At 43.5% G+C, this 15,209-nt stretch overlaps 1 protein-coding gene across 5 annotated transcripts in view; it reads right to left on the bottom strand.

The window, feature by feature from the left end:
* The window catches only part of slc4a11 (solute carrier family 4 member 11), an 87,270-nt gene that overhangs the window by 31,629 nt on the left and 40,432 nt on the right, over positions 1-15,209 (bottom strand). For 3 of the 5 annotated variants that reach the window (XM_035609747.2, XM_035609749.2, XM_035609748.2), the window contains exons 3-5: positions 14,430-14,546; positions 5,853-5,896; positions 2,109-2,337 (exon numbers count right to left, since the gene is read on the bottom strand). In XM_035609747.2, coding sequence (XP_035465640.1) covers positions 2,109-2,337; positions 5,853-5,896; positions 14,430-14,546 — 390 coding nt within the window. The remainder of the gene's footprint in view (positions 1-2,108; positions 2,338-5,852; positions 5,897-14,429; positions 14,547-15,209) is intronic. The other 2 variants (XM_035609750.2, XM_035609751.2) reach the window with 1 other exon arrangement.

The following is a 15,209-nucleotide window of genomic DNA, read 5'->3' as shown; positions in this document are numbered from 1 at the left end:
GCGGATGTTCCGAGGTTTTAATCCAGGGAACCTGTCGTCTTCCCTCTCCGGGTTCGAACCACGACAACACATGGAGGAGAGTCTTCTTTCAAACAAGAATCACACCTTTCACTTCTTTTATGGTGCTGCTCGTTTTGCATGTTTCAAACTGTAAATCTCAGCCGTAATAATTCTGTTGCATAATTTTACAACTGTTACATCACTTCATCCTCGGCACAATTAATCATCGCCCAATTCTCATCTACGAATATCCTCTTCTTTCTGCTGCAACTAATTAATTTCCCAAGAGTGATAACTGGAGTTTTAACTTATCCAAAAGAAAAACAATGAAAAGAAAAAATAAGAATCCTGATTGCATCTTGTTGGTCTAAAGATATTTGTATATGTATATTTCTCATATTTGGGACATTTTTTGATATTATCAAAGCAACACAGTAATGTTTAGTGCTACACCAACTATAACCATCAACTTATAGCTGTGGTTTCCTTTTGTAAAACTAAGTATGACTGAAAAATATTTCCCCGTGTTTCTCTTTGTTGCTTTGTGCAACTTATGACAGCCCGGAGCTGTGCAGGAAGCCTTTCTGTTAACACGCCAGCCACGAAGAAAAAAAAAGAGAAAAGAATCCTGTCTTCGTGGGGTTATAGAAACCAGTCGAGGAGCTTCAGTCCAGCCGCAGCTCGAGAGTCTCAGGGAGCCATTTGAAAAGCTAAGTGAGTGATCGATGACAGAAGTCAATTATCACCTCGCCCGATCTGTCAGAGGCGGCTGTGGCGGGGGGGGGGGGGGGGGGGGGGGGGGGGGGGGGGTATCGCACGCGGCCCAGATCTCTTGACTAACCATCAACAACTGTGGACGCCAGCCCGGCCAGACAGGAAAACACTGGCCACACACACATGTACGTGACAGGAAGCCCTCAGACTGCTGCTACTTCACATGGTCTCACTGTGGTTAGACCCCCCCCCCCCCCCCCCCCCCCCCCCCCTTATCATTCCCTGCATCTGCACAGCGACCTATAGAACCATCAGCAAAACTGTTTGTAGCCAGGAAAAAAATATGATCATTATTGTCCTGGGGGAAGAAAAAAGTTCAATTCTTTGTGACATCAACTAGAGGAAAAGAAAATGATTTGCCAAAGAGTTTCTTTTGTAAGAACAGTGTTCAGCGAGGCGTCGACAATCGATCCACGCCGTCACGCGAGAAGGAAGATTCTTCTTCTGGCGAGGCTTCGCTGCTCAGCCACAACGACGCTGAATCACGTGTACAAACAAAACATCTTCAATAATATTACAATATGTGACAGTCTTCTAGAATCAATTCATTTTTTTCATTCTGACATAAAAGCCTTTGTCCCCCCCCCCCTTCCGGAAAATTCAATAAAAATGTATAAACAAGAACAGTGGCTGAAACAAGACATAACATCTCAAAACACATTTTCATTCAACTTGAAAATATGAAGCTACGAATGGAAACAAGGATTTTGTTAGTTTGGATCCTCAGCTGCATTGTTTCTTTACATTTGTGTTTGTGACATATATATTTTTATAAACATATATATAAATATAAATATATATATATGAGTGTATCAAAACCCACGACAGTTTCCCTGGGAAACGTTCTACGTCTCCACATGTAAGCGGTTGCCAACACGATTCAGCACATCGAGTTCCTTTTTTGTGTGTTTCCACTTTAAAAAAAGGCAGCGGAGCGAATGGACAACCTCCATTCACACGTCTGAAACTTGTCTTCGGGTCTTAAAAGCTTTTTTTTTTTTGATTCTCACATCTTTCTGACAAATTCTGCTCCTGAGAAAGGCAGAGGCTGTTCTTTTTTCTTCCCCAGGCAGGTGCTCACGTGTGAAGACGTCAAATGTTTTCAGCTGTCAGACGTTACGGGGTTCGACCGATATGGATTTTGTACGGCTGACGGCAAAGCCAACAATGGGGAGTGAAATAATTCCGTATTCCATACATTGGCCAATTTAAATATATCACAAAAAAGTTTGCAATGATTCGTGAGATGTCGTTATCAAATGCTTATGACAAAGAAATGTAATTAAGGATTGATTACTGGTACCGATATGTCTATGAAAGGATAAACGTCCTACCGTTGACCTCCTGAGCGCCCGCGTCGGTGAAGAGCATGCTCATCACCTCCTCGAAGTTGCAGCTGGGCTCGGACGCGTTGCTGTCCTGACTCACGTGGTGCAACATCCTCTTCAGGACGTCGTCCAGGGAGGCGGCCGTCTCGTCCAGCAGGATGGTGGCCCGGGCCAAGAAGCCGTCCAGGTCCCGGTGGGCCCGGATCTCCTCCTCGAAGTTCATCAGCTTCACATACTGTGAAGAAAGAGTGAATCATTTCTTTTTTTAAAAGACTGGAACTCGATTGACTTGAGATGTCAGTGCTGATCATGACAATGGGAAAAACACCGTCAAAAGGCCTCCACCTTGGTTTCTGACCTATTGACCCAAGGCATTATACCCTTTCCAAAGGTTGTATATGTATCAGAGTTTCGCCTGCTAACTAACTGTAGCTTATTGTTGGCCACTGTAATTTTAGAAGCGGTTGACTTCATGGTTATTCATGGGACATTCAAAGAGAATATAATTCCATACAACGGGCCTAAATGTTGCTGTTTCCTCTCAATGCCTGATTATTTGCCAAATGTTGCCATTTGCTGATGAAGCTTTATGGCTGACAATCTATGAAGGAGCCTGGAAACCTAGGAAACAGCTGTCAATGGGCAACAAAATTGGAGATGTGGGTTCAGACTCGGCGGTTCGGAACGCGGCTGCCAAACTCCTCAACGCGAGCCTAAGATTTGAGGATTCTTCGTGTAGCACAGCATGTCCAGTACAACTCCACCTTAAGACCCACGGGTGCACAGAAGAACTTCACAGATTTACCACACTTATGAAAGTGCCCTAGAGCTTTTACCTTTAAGTCTCCTTCCACGTCACCCCCACTGAGCAGACTAGTAGAACATTCTTTGCCCGTTCGGACCACTTGGTGTCTAAGAGTCACCCCGGAGACGGACTGACAGAAGGGACAGAGACGCAGCTCGATCGCGAGGCCGAGACGCCCACCCAGTCCTCCATCGAATCGATTGTGTGTCCGAGAGAAATTCTAAAGATGAGTGGATTCCCTGCTGCTCTTTTTAAGACAAAACACACCAGGCGGAAGGTCTGAAATCTTGGGAGTCTATAAATAAATGTTTGTATGAATCTGTCTGGCCTTAGGTCTGAGAGTCTTTTTTTAAAAGCTGGTATTATTTAAAAACCTAATCATGTGATTCAAAAGCTTCAGAATGAACCGCACTCATCGCGCAGGGATTCAGATTCACGTCCAGTCTGGTGTGAAACGTGTGGAATTCTCAGTTGCAGTTCCACTTTTCTTGAGTTCCAAATCATACACAATACGAACAGTACGCAGCTGTTGCAGGCACGTACCCACTTTGAGGTTATCTCCAGAAATAGAGCACTGCAAATAAACGGATCCATAACAAAACTCTTGGCGGAGGAGCATGTGAAAATTGATAGAAAAATAAAACAAGAAACAGAAGGAGAGCGCAAACAAACAGAAATGCAATACAGAACGGGCAGATTAGCGAGAGGAACCAGCCAAGCTGTTGACAGGAACAAGGCCCAACGTGTGTGACGGGCTCGTACTGAGGAAGTACGTCGGTTCAAACCACCGTCCTCTGGCCGCTGCTTGAAACTGCTTCAACTGTGGAGGTGGAGAAACTTCCACATAGCCTGCAGTGCACTGAGAATCTGTTCATATTAAGAACTTACCCTGTAAAATGGTTGTTAAAATATACTTTTCTGTTGAATATGTTTGGGATTTTTGATTGAATTTCAGCGATTTCCCTTTGAAAAACATGATCGTATCTCTAATAATAATAAATCCGCGTCACAGCAAATGCAAGGCAAATTTTCGGCATGATGAGATCACATACGAAGCCAATAAGAGGCGCGAGCAGACGTGAATTTCGCTCGCGGTGGGCAACGGGGATATAACGTGAAGACGCGAACCTCACGACATGCGCTTAACTTGCGTGATGTTGTGTCGCGAAAAGCCGACTAGCGTTGAGATCCACCCGACGTCACTGACGTCCGTGTCCGACAAAAAACACGTCACGGGTCGTGTTTACTCACAAATGATCGAGAAAAAGTTGTGCAAATTCTTTGCAAAATTTGGTGGATTAAAATTTTTAATCCACACACACACACACACACACAACAAAAATGTATCTTTTATCATTTTCTTTAATATTCTCTTTCTCTTTCAGGCTTGCCTCTGAAATCAGGCAACGTGCTGATTCAAAGTGTGTCTGCTGTGTCTCGTGCCAACACACTTTATTGCTTTGATGGTAATCTGGTTTCTAGGTCAGTTCTGCGACTGACGCACAAGTGACAAAAGGACCCGAGGGAGCAACTAAGAAGTTACTCAGTAAATCAATCACATCGCAGTATGATTGTGGTTTATTTCATATGTTGTCTGACATTTCTTTCAGGGCTGGGAAATAAAGGTTGATGTGATTTTTGCGGAGCCCCTCCTCCCTCGGCAGAACATGGAACAATCAGCTGCTGTCGTGCGTTTTTGTTCGGCGCGAACATCGCGTCTCTCTGAGCCGAGACTTCTGTTCATTCATAAAGTTGATTAAGATGGCAAAAGAATGTCGCAGCGGTGCAGAAGTGGAAAACACACAATACCTCAGGGACGCCATCAAAATCCGCGGCACCCTCAAATGGGCAGATGTTTTATGGAGACTCGCGCGGAGCTGTAGCCGCAGAGCGCGTCTTTATGGCCTTACATGCCAAGAATGGTACCAGCTGAATATCATGAGGTAACAGGGATTTCCTAGTTTCCCGGTTTATTTTAAAATTGTCAGACTCATACGCCCCCTCGTCATTCAGAAACCATTGCTTTGACCTGCGGCGAATGTGGATAAGCCAGCTGTTGTCTATATGCATATCATAAATGTGCCATTGCGACGGCGAAAACACTTAAACCAAAAATATGAGCCAGCCGACAGCGGAGTGGCACGAAAACATAAAGCAGCAGCAGACAGCAGTTTTCACACAAGATATACACGACGACAGCAGGGCCGTTCGGCTGTTGAGCATATCTTACATAAAGTGGATTGGTTGTTACATTGGATTGGATGTCTGTCAATATTTAAAATCTTGATAAGGACGTCCCTACGTATAATAAAGCTTTACATAAATCATCCCCACTGGTCTTTTAATCACTGCTCCCACATGATAATTTTTAAACCATCCAAAATAAAGTCTTTACTTTCATGTAGAGTAGGGGAACGTAGGAGTCTTAAAGGAGACATATTCATCTCATATTCTGGTTCATCATTTTGTCTTGGGCCATCACTTGAGAAGGTTCACGTGCTCTAATGTTCAGTGAACACATCAGTTTCCTCAGACTGTCTGCTCCTGCAGCTCCTCTTTTCAGCCTCTGTCTGAAACACTGGGTTTTAGCTCCTGTCTCTTTAAGGCCCCTCCCGCCGTTCGCAGCCCAGTCTGCTCTGATTGGCCAGCTGGCTCCACTCTGAAGATAACTTTCCCTCCGAAGTTTCAAATAAAGTCAGTGCCAAAGTTTTACACAACATTTAGTTTTTTCCGCTGCCATTAAAACGTTTGGTGCACTGCAGTTGTTTTTTAATGGGTTCAGGTGTATAATTTGAATCTTGTCACTGAATCCGATTTTCCTTTACAGAGCGATTACGAGCTGAATTGAGCTTAATTGAGTCGCTGCGCTCGAGACCAAGAATGAAAAACACTTTCTTTTTGAGTAATAATGTATTAAACAGACTTCAGTGAATACTGATACTTACCCTCCTTGATGTGTTCAGTAACACGCAGCCAGAATCATCAGTATCTGAGGGACACAACAGAAGACGAACAATTAGATATATTAAATATGAACAAAAGTTAAGAGCATAGGCTAGTTAACTTTATTTTCATTTAATTGTGTCCACTTGTTTTGAATTAAATCCATTTCTTGTACACCTGTGCTAAAAGACCAAAATTGGCCAAACCATTTTGCTCTGGAAACCAAAAGATAATACCTAGCTGTCCGTCTGGTAGCCATTCATAAAAATGTCTGAACATTAACAAACAATTTGACTGTTGTACATCTACTGTAATTCCTTTATAATTGAGCCAACAGTAGAGAGATGACAGGAAACAAGGAAGTGAAAGATGTGGAATGACCATGTGTCAACCCGCTGTGACGTCACCCAGTTTGTGAGCTGCCATTTTGAATCCATTAGCATTTTGACCAGCACCATCTTGTTTGTTTTAATAAACCAGACGTAGGAGCCTGGGGTGGGTCTTACTGAGAGATCGTCCACCTACACCTGTAACCATGCACCAATTGGACGGGACTAGCTGTCAATCATGCTGCATCCTCGTTCCGTGCTTTATCGTCTATTTGACTCTAAATTAAACCACAATTTACAAAATGAACATCATGCTGTATTGAAGAAGACTTGAAACTAGCGATTGAACCCATAGACTTCTATAGAAACTGACTTCTTTTTGTAACCTGTGAGTCGCCCTCTGCTGGTCATTACAGAGAATACAGGCTTCAGCCACTTTCACATAGGCTTCATTTTCCAAACCTATGCAACTTGAAAGCAAACTCAAACCAGGTCGGGCCACCAGGCCTCCACATGACTTCTGTTTTAAAACAATGCAACAGCATTAATTAGTAAAAAATTACAATATCGCAAATGCTTAATATTTTATGCTAATCTGCAGAAATTAGAACATTCTTCATTTGCATTTACGAGCATTTTTCTAAGCGACAGAGCATTCATCATCATCACCATTGGTGAAAATTCTGACACAGAGATCACAAGTCTGTGAAGGAAAGAAGCCCCAGACCCCTTTTTTCTTCTTCTGATAGTGATGAAAATGTCAAGAGGCGAGTCTCTAAACGCTCTCGTTGAACAGGGATTGGAAGTTCTCTGCTGATAAGGCTTTAACACACTCGTCTGCGGAGCTGAGGCGAAAGGCTCAGATAAAGTACAAAGGTCTGGATTTTCCCCGTGTGAGGAAAAAAAAAAAAGGGAAAAAACCTTTTATGTTGGGAAAACAATACGGGGACAAACCTAGGGAACACACTTCAGTCCCATAACTAGCAGGCTGTCAGTACCCTGCTGACTCTCATAAAACAATCCGCCGCCACCGTTACATAACGCAGCTCTCCCCGGTTTACTGTGGGGACGACGTTATTAGGTTACCACGGGCTTTCCTCCTCTGCTCCGCGTGATGCACGGTGTCGGCTCCGTCTGGAAATCAATCAGCGCTTTAACTCCACCCTCCAGATATGGAAAAAGCAAAGAACCCCCCCCCCCATTTTAACAAGCCGGTAAGCCTGAGGAAAGCGCCGGGATATCGTAATATCAATAATGCAGCCACTAGTGAACATGTGTGAGTTTGCAGGAAAAAAAATAGTGGGAAGAGAGGGGGGGGGGGCTTTGATCGCTACACCAAACACCTTGCCATCATAAAACCCTGCAGGCGGTGGAAGGAGCAGGAGAGTCCCGACCCCTGCCTGGCTGTGATGAAGACTACGTGTCGTGTGCAGTGGATTTGCTTCATCAAAGCCTCACAATCAAAAAGCACACGGCTGGGCTGATCCGCTCCCACCGGGGGGAACGGGAGCTGCGGCTCTAATAGCTGCCAGGCTGCAGCCGCGAGGAGATATTCATATATTCATTTAAGATTACCTCGTCTCGTCCCCGTCCCCCCCAGTGATCACCTCTTTCTAATGGCCTCTGTACGTCTCAATATACTGCGTCTTAGAATAATCCGGGAGAATTTCCGGGGTTTTAGGATTAGGGGGGAGAGGACGTGTCACAATGTGACACTGGCATGTTTTTTTCTTCCTCCTACTTGGTTCCTCATCTGATCAATGTGGCACTATGACACTATGTTGATTATGTTCAGTCGGCCACCAGTGTTATGTAATCTCAGAGTGGAGTGTGGTATTATTCTACTCATTAGGGTTTGCTAGGGTGGCGACTGTGGATGTGCTCAATTACTATGGGATGTATGCGAACGGGCTCAAGTGCCCTTGGACCGGGGTTTTCAAATACGTGTGAAAAGTAATTAGTTTGGTGGTGTGGAAATATATAAATATATATTTATTCAAAAAATGAACCAGTGGTATTTCGATAGCACAGAATCATGTTTTTCCACTTTCAGAACAGCCCACAAGATTCCAGTCTTCTCCCAAACGCTCTTTCTGGTTATGTCGGCTGTTGTCTCATCTAAATAATTGTTGAAGTAATGTATTCATTTAATCTGCTGTTTACAGTAGACGCTTTACAGCCGCCAAGACAAACCTAGGATCATAATCGTTAAACAGCGGGAGCAATACTGTTTAAGATAACCTGCCATTTGAATTATTCCCTGCAATATGTTAGCTGGTGAAAAACCTTCACCTCAACAAACAAATGTCCTTCTGCGGCAGCTCTTACTTTCAGGCTGTTTATGGACCCAAGAAAGTATTTTCTATGTAAATAGATTTTAATATCCATGAAATGTTAAATAACAGGTCTGCTCAACAGAACACTGCCTGCTTGACGAGTTCAGAAACAAAGAATTGTGACATCTCAATTTATCACTCCATGGTATATGATGAAATATTAAAATCAAAAAGGAAATATATATCAGTCCTTTCTTTACACACAGTTCAATTGTATTACTAAAGCAAACCCTACTCGGTGTTATCAAGGTCAAGCGACGACCTTGGTCAAAGCCTTAATCCTCAAGTGTCCAGTTAGGAGTCGTCTGTCCTTCCTCGTGACTCTTCCACTTTAGTATTCCGCCAAATTGATTGGACTGAAGTGGAAGTGAGCCCAGCGCTGGCGGAAATATAATCATGAAATCAATTCTATTTATGGAGAGCGTTTGACAGTTTCATGACAAAGTTGTCTGAAGAGAGAGAAATGGATACGATCGTGTCAAAGCGATACGAAAACAGAGGGAGAGACAACAAACCGTTTGAGTGAGCTCTTGCAATTTCTCATCTTCAACACTCTGCTTGAATTGAACCGCCAATCGATCACTTTGGCTGATCTCTGCCTGATGCCACTTACACACCTGCAGCAGTACGGGAGGATGGTGTAATTCCTGCAGATACAGTGTCTGTTGGCGCTCAGTTGTTGGTCAATCAGGAACACCAAGCTGAAACTAATGTGGTCTAATACAACAGTCCTGCATCAACTCCCACCTACATGAAGGGTGTAATGCTCACTGTTGAATAGGGTTGTATTGTATTGGTAAGGACCTCGGGATACGATACATATCACGATACGTATCGTGATGCGATGCGATACGATATGACACGTATAGCGCACATTGCGATACTTTTGCATAATTTTATTTACTGAAAATGTAAAAAATAGAGCTGAACCTTGATAGTCTTTGATAGTTGCACCTGACGCCAAGCATGAATTTCATGCGATGAGATTACATACAAACTAATTACAAAGATGTGAATTACGAATTTACTTGCGAGTAACACCACATGAAAATCCGCTTTGCATTTGAAGAGTCACATTATATTAATAACTTAGTGGACAAATTGCACCACATTTTACTTTATTAAAAAACAATAGTGTCACTGAACTAAACTGCATACGCAAAATTCACAAAACTAAAATAGTCTGTATTATGCAAATAAACTACAAACAATAACACCAGCTATATTTTGATCGAAAAATGATTGCGATCGTCAGCTTTATCAATCTTTTGCACAGCCCTGCTGTTGAAACTGTGTCGAGGACGTGTTGATTCAACTGTACAGTGATTTCAGAGGCTGCAATTTCTGTATGAACACAAGGAAGAACATTTTCCGTGTTTTGCAGATGAATCCTCATTTTTCTCTGGGTGATAATGGCAATGTGGTAAAAAAAAAAAGAAAAGAGAGAAGACTCGCGCTTGACTGAGATTGTGTTTGGGACACTGAATCAAAAAATGCTATTTAAATAACTCGGATGTTGGAAGCCATTACGAAAACACATCTTCAGTGTGGTGCCGTTAAATATCCAACAGGCACAACATCATAAAGGTCAAGATTGAATTCCCTTCCAGAAACTAGGCTGGAAAGAGACCAGAATTACAAGGCATCCACAGCAGTGGCTGTATTTTTCACATGGAAGGAGTCAAAGAAACAAATTAATTATAACTGACAGATGTTTTTGAAATTACATTTAGGTAGAAGCCGCTGTCCCGGGGTCTGATGTAATCACGAAGCTATTTGTTTTTCCAAACCGCTGCTGATTTAGCCAGACGGGATGTGATTAAAAGTCCTGTTCAGAGTCTTGCGTTGATTTGATATGGTGGACGTTATTCCAGCAGCAGCAGGCTGCTGGTGCTGGAATAACAGAAACAACATGATAATTTGTGACATGAATCAAAAGAGCAGAAACAGGCAGGACAAACAGCAAACGGCGCCGGGATCACACGTGTGTGACAACTCGACTTTGGGCTGCGCTGAAAATGAATGATGCTCTGAAAATCTGGGGAAGTCAACGGTGTGCATCGAGCACTTCTGATTGGCTGTTGATGGACGTTTTGATGAAGATTATGTACAGTGAAATGATCCTAATGTAGCTGCTGCCAGACATTTTGCCAAAATGACAATACCGAGGTATCGCCCTTAATATGTTGGGTTGTATAAGGAAAATATATAATTATAAACTCCCTGATTTCATCCATACTACCTCTGAAGTCATAAAGTCTGTGATTTGATTTGCTAATTAGAAACTGTATAATTCAGTAAAGATAATAATGTGAAACTATCTTGACCGTACTGGCTCCTACATGATGAAAAATAGCATTTTTCATATCAACATTATGTCCCTGAATAGGATGATATGATACATTAAAGACTCAAGACTTTTAAACAGATTCAATTTCAAACATGAAAGGACATTTTAAAGTAAACCCCGCTTACTGTGAAAATGTTGAAATACCAACTGTGCGTTCACACAGTTTGGCCGCAGACAAAAATTTGTTCAGTAATAATAATAGTGTTACTTGCACGTTCTCTTTCGGATGCGGACGTCAGCGGCTTGAGGAGAATCTCAACGCTACTTGGCTTTTCCAACATCGCATCACGCTAATGGTTCGCTCGGGGTCAAACACTTCAACTGGAGCGAGGAAGCGTATGACGTAAATTTGTAGTTGTGACGCGGGATGAGCTTGAGCTTTGTTTCAATTCAAGTTCTATGGTTGTGATTCAAGGTGTTTCGCATTGATTCCTGCCGACGCTGCCCGAGTGATTTCATGTGTTTTTTATTTGAAAAGTGATGTATTGTATTAACATTTTTAAACAAACGTGTAAAGGCCTCATGGCTTCACCTGAGGTGCCTCACTCGGCCACAAAGACGCCACAGGAAGACGATTGCTCGGCTTTTTATTGACAGAGAAAACAAGATGAGGATTCTTTTGGCTTTGCTTTTCAGTAAAACTCTGCATATGTATTCTTATTTTCGTGAACTAGCTAAGCTGTTCTCTAGGAGAACTCTGCCAGAGCCCCGATTGTTGCTCTATGGACGTATGATGCATGTATGGTGCATCCTTCGGGCGCTGTAGTAGGACACTGGTACGAGTCCCTGCACAAACCTCAACTGTCTCATGAATAAAGATGCTGATGGAACCACTGATTTCATTTCGCGTTGCGAGTTTGTAAACCTCCTGATAAAATGGTTCCACATCCTGGTCTGAACATTACTCATCTGTGACACGAAGCAACCACGAGGAGAAAGGGAAGAAATGCCCTTATCGGTGCCACAGAGATCTTACGTTTATGGTAATGGAGCCCTGGACGAAATCTGTTCCGCTGTGACAGCTTACACGGCGCCGCTCTCAGTATTTTACACCCTTCGTTCTGTGGCAACTGTCCAAACTGCAGGGGAGTTTCTGCCGTTGTTTTCTTGTCTCTGACTTGTTTCTCTGCTTGCACCGCTCCGGCTCTCCTGTCAGAGGCCTTAAGTGTTACTATGTATGGACAATCAGCCCGAGTGACATGGTCACCTGTCACATTCACAGGGAACGGGCATCTCTCTCTCTCTCTCGCTCTCTCTCTCTCGTGGTGCACCTGTGACAGTTGCCATGGCAATGGTAACCTGTTGACCCGCGGGGGGGGGGGGGGGGGGGGGGGGGGGGGGGGGGGGGGGGTTTCTGGGGATGGGGTCAAAATCGCCTGCACCTGCAGCCGAGGAGCTGTCTGTCAAGTCCACACCTGCCGTCGGGCTCCGGGTGGACTCGCGCGGTCCCGCCACAGAAATGAGTTTAAAGTCGTTTGAGGACACATTTTTGCTCTCGCTCTGGAATGACGCTGCCGGGTTCCGACACGACTGCAGACACGCGCTCCCTTTGAAGAAGCCTCATGTTATGATTATCCCAAACTGAACCGGTGATGGTATTGATCACACAGCGGAGGCCATTATTGACGGGAACAGGCATATTCAGAAAAAGACGTCTGAGCAGCCAATTGTCACACACATTCCTATTGATGAGAAGGAGGTTGGTAAGAGGGAGGCCGATATTCAACATGCACTGCACAACTTCACCTGTACCGCTACAAATGCATTTCGTCCCTGACACAATACGATCCGTCAAAGAGAATGAAACTGCCGCTGTAACCAGACTTAAGGAAACTTCATTCAAAAAGACATTTACAAATAAAACAGACTGCTGGGAAAAAGAACTCTCACCGTACACTTGTATGGAAAGAGATTTCATTTAAAAACTATAGTGTTATTTAACTAATCTCCCTTCAAGAGCCACTATTTCCCGTAATCTTTAGATCTTTGATGGGTCCAAAAGAGTTCAGGCGAACGAAGGAGCAGCGGTCAGTTAAAACACATCTGTAATAATAGTGAGCGAGAACGGAGCTAATGTTGATCCCATCAATCACATCACAGATTGGATACAAAGTCAATGCAAAGACTTTGACATCGCTTCACTTCGCTGGAGTTGAAATATTTGACGTGACGCAATGTCGCGAAAGCCAATTAGCATTGATATTGTCCGGCAGTCACTGGCGTCGCGCCAAAAAGTTGAATCACGTTAATCATGCGAGTGAACACAAACGCTCATGTGGTCAAACTCAATAACGCAGTTAAAATTCCACAATTTCGGTCTTTGCACATTTCCTCAGTAAACATGCAAAAACATGTCCATCTGAATAACATGTGTCAGCAAAGTGATTCATTGTCCGTTGTTTAATTACGGCCGTGTGGTCTGTTTGTAGAAATTGTTTATTTCAAATCTGAAAGTGATGACCGTTGACGACTCTGGCCTTTAAAAAATGATTCTGCAAACTGATCTGAGCTCTTGTTTTGTTTGTTTTTTTGTGAACAGAAGGGATATTATGAGATGTGAAGGTGTGCAAGTGGAGTTCTGCTTCATCCTTGTTTGACACCAGCTGTCTGCAGATATCCGGCTGAGGTCTCGTCAACACAAACAGAGCAGATGCATCAGTGAGCAGACTTTCAGTTTCCTGTCCTGCCTCGGCTCGGAGTGATCGTTAAAGGGAATCTGTGAACTTGGTTGAGGCATCGTCTTCTGACACCCCCGGTGCACCCGGCGCAACGAGAGAGCATTTATTCTTCCTTTTTTTAAAAATATGGATAATGATGATGATGATGCCCTCGTTAGTGGTGCAGCTTCTTGTTATTCTGGCTCCACTCTTTTTCAACACGGGAGCCTGAGATGTGTGATGTTTTAGTGCCTTTGCATTGGCTGGGGGAAATAAATCCTCGGTTTTTACAGCTGATAATGTGATAAAGATACGCTTTATTTTATTTTCAAGGAAGCGGCCGTAGAGGAAATTTAAGGTCCAGGGATGAATGCGAGTCATTTCAGCAACATGTGAAAAGGTTCTGTCGAGCTGAGGGGAACTGCAGAGTCAGGGGATTATTATTATTATCTGTAGGTTCATAACTACGAGCAACCACAATTACACATAAGTCGTCATGTGATATCCACTGCTGATATACACTAAATGTATGATTTAAAGCAGCTTTAAAAAAAAGCTAACTAAGACAGACAACACAAAACTTCAAATATTTGAGTGATAAGTTCATCTTTAACTTTTGGTTGATGCTCATTTTGTCACCAATATTTCCTTTCACCAACCAGATTTCAACCGTTCTGAAGCAGAGATGGAGATAGAAAGACAGAAAAACCTTTTTTTATAAAATGTCCTCACCTTTAATTTCTCCTTTCTCACTTTAACTTTCACCTTCTAGCCCCTTGTCTCTCCCTCCCGTCTGCGCCTCGTCCATTTCCTTCCGACCCGAATTCTTTTCTCCTGCCTCCTTATCCCCTACCACACACACACCATCTCTCTCTCTGTCTGTCTCACTCCTTCTTTGCGTACTGACCCGGTCCAGGGCTGATCTGGTTGTCGTAGAGGTGGATGTCATCTCCGCAGGCGATCGGCGAGTCCTGTCCCTCCTCTCGGCCCTCGCTGCCCTCCTCCTGCTCCGCCTCCCGCTGCTCTGGGGACACAACAGCACAGGGTCACCTCCTGGACGTCGGCGGGCAAAACTCACCTTCACAATTATCATCCTCGGCGTCCAACGTGGCCCGGGAAGTCCCGAATTTCAAAAAAGTTAAAACACCAGGGGGAATTACGCTCGACTTTGTGGTCCACAAAAGGAAGTCGTCCCATTTGGACACGAGAGACTTTTTCACTAAATATGTAAAAACATCACAAGGAGAAACTATGAATACAGGACGCAAAAGAATTATTACAAGAATTTATGCTTTTCTGTGACAGCTCATCCGACCGCCACTGAACCATCCTGACACCGTGATAAACAAACAAACATAAAACCTGGAGAATTATGAGCAAATATTGTTTGAGTGCCACCTGAGTTTGTTCCACAGAAGTGAACTTGTCGGGTGAGGTTTCACCCCCGTCTTCCGTTTCATGTCATCTCGCAAACAACGTCTGGTTAATGATGACACGCGGCAGTCTACTGAGGATTTTAGAGAAAGTATTTAACTTCAGAGCATCGTAGGTTTGCAAATAATGACTATTTTCCTTCACCAATTATTTTCCTCAGATTATTAGTCAGACATTTCGTCTACGGTCTATATTGGTGACATTGTAAATCAGCAGTCCAAAATGCATTATTTAAAAAATGACTTGAATGATA

The sequence above is a fragment of the Scophthalmus maximus genome, chromosome 15 (genome assembly GCF_022379125.1).
Source record: "Scophthalmus maximus strain ysfricsl-2021 chromosome 15, ASM2237912v1, whole genome shotgun sequence".
Lineage (NCBI taxonomy): Eukaryota > Metazoa > Chordata > Actinopteri > Pleuronectiformes > Scophthalmidae > Scophthalmus > Scophthalmus maximus.
This window is presented reverse-complemented; position numbering and strand designations above follow the sequence as displayed.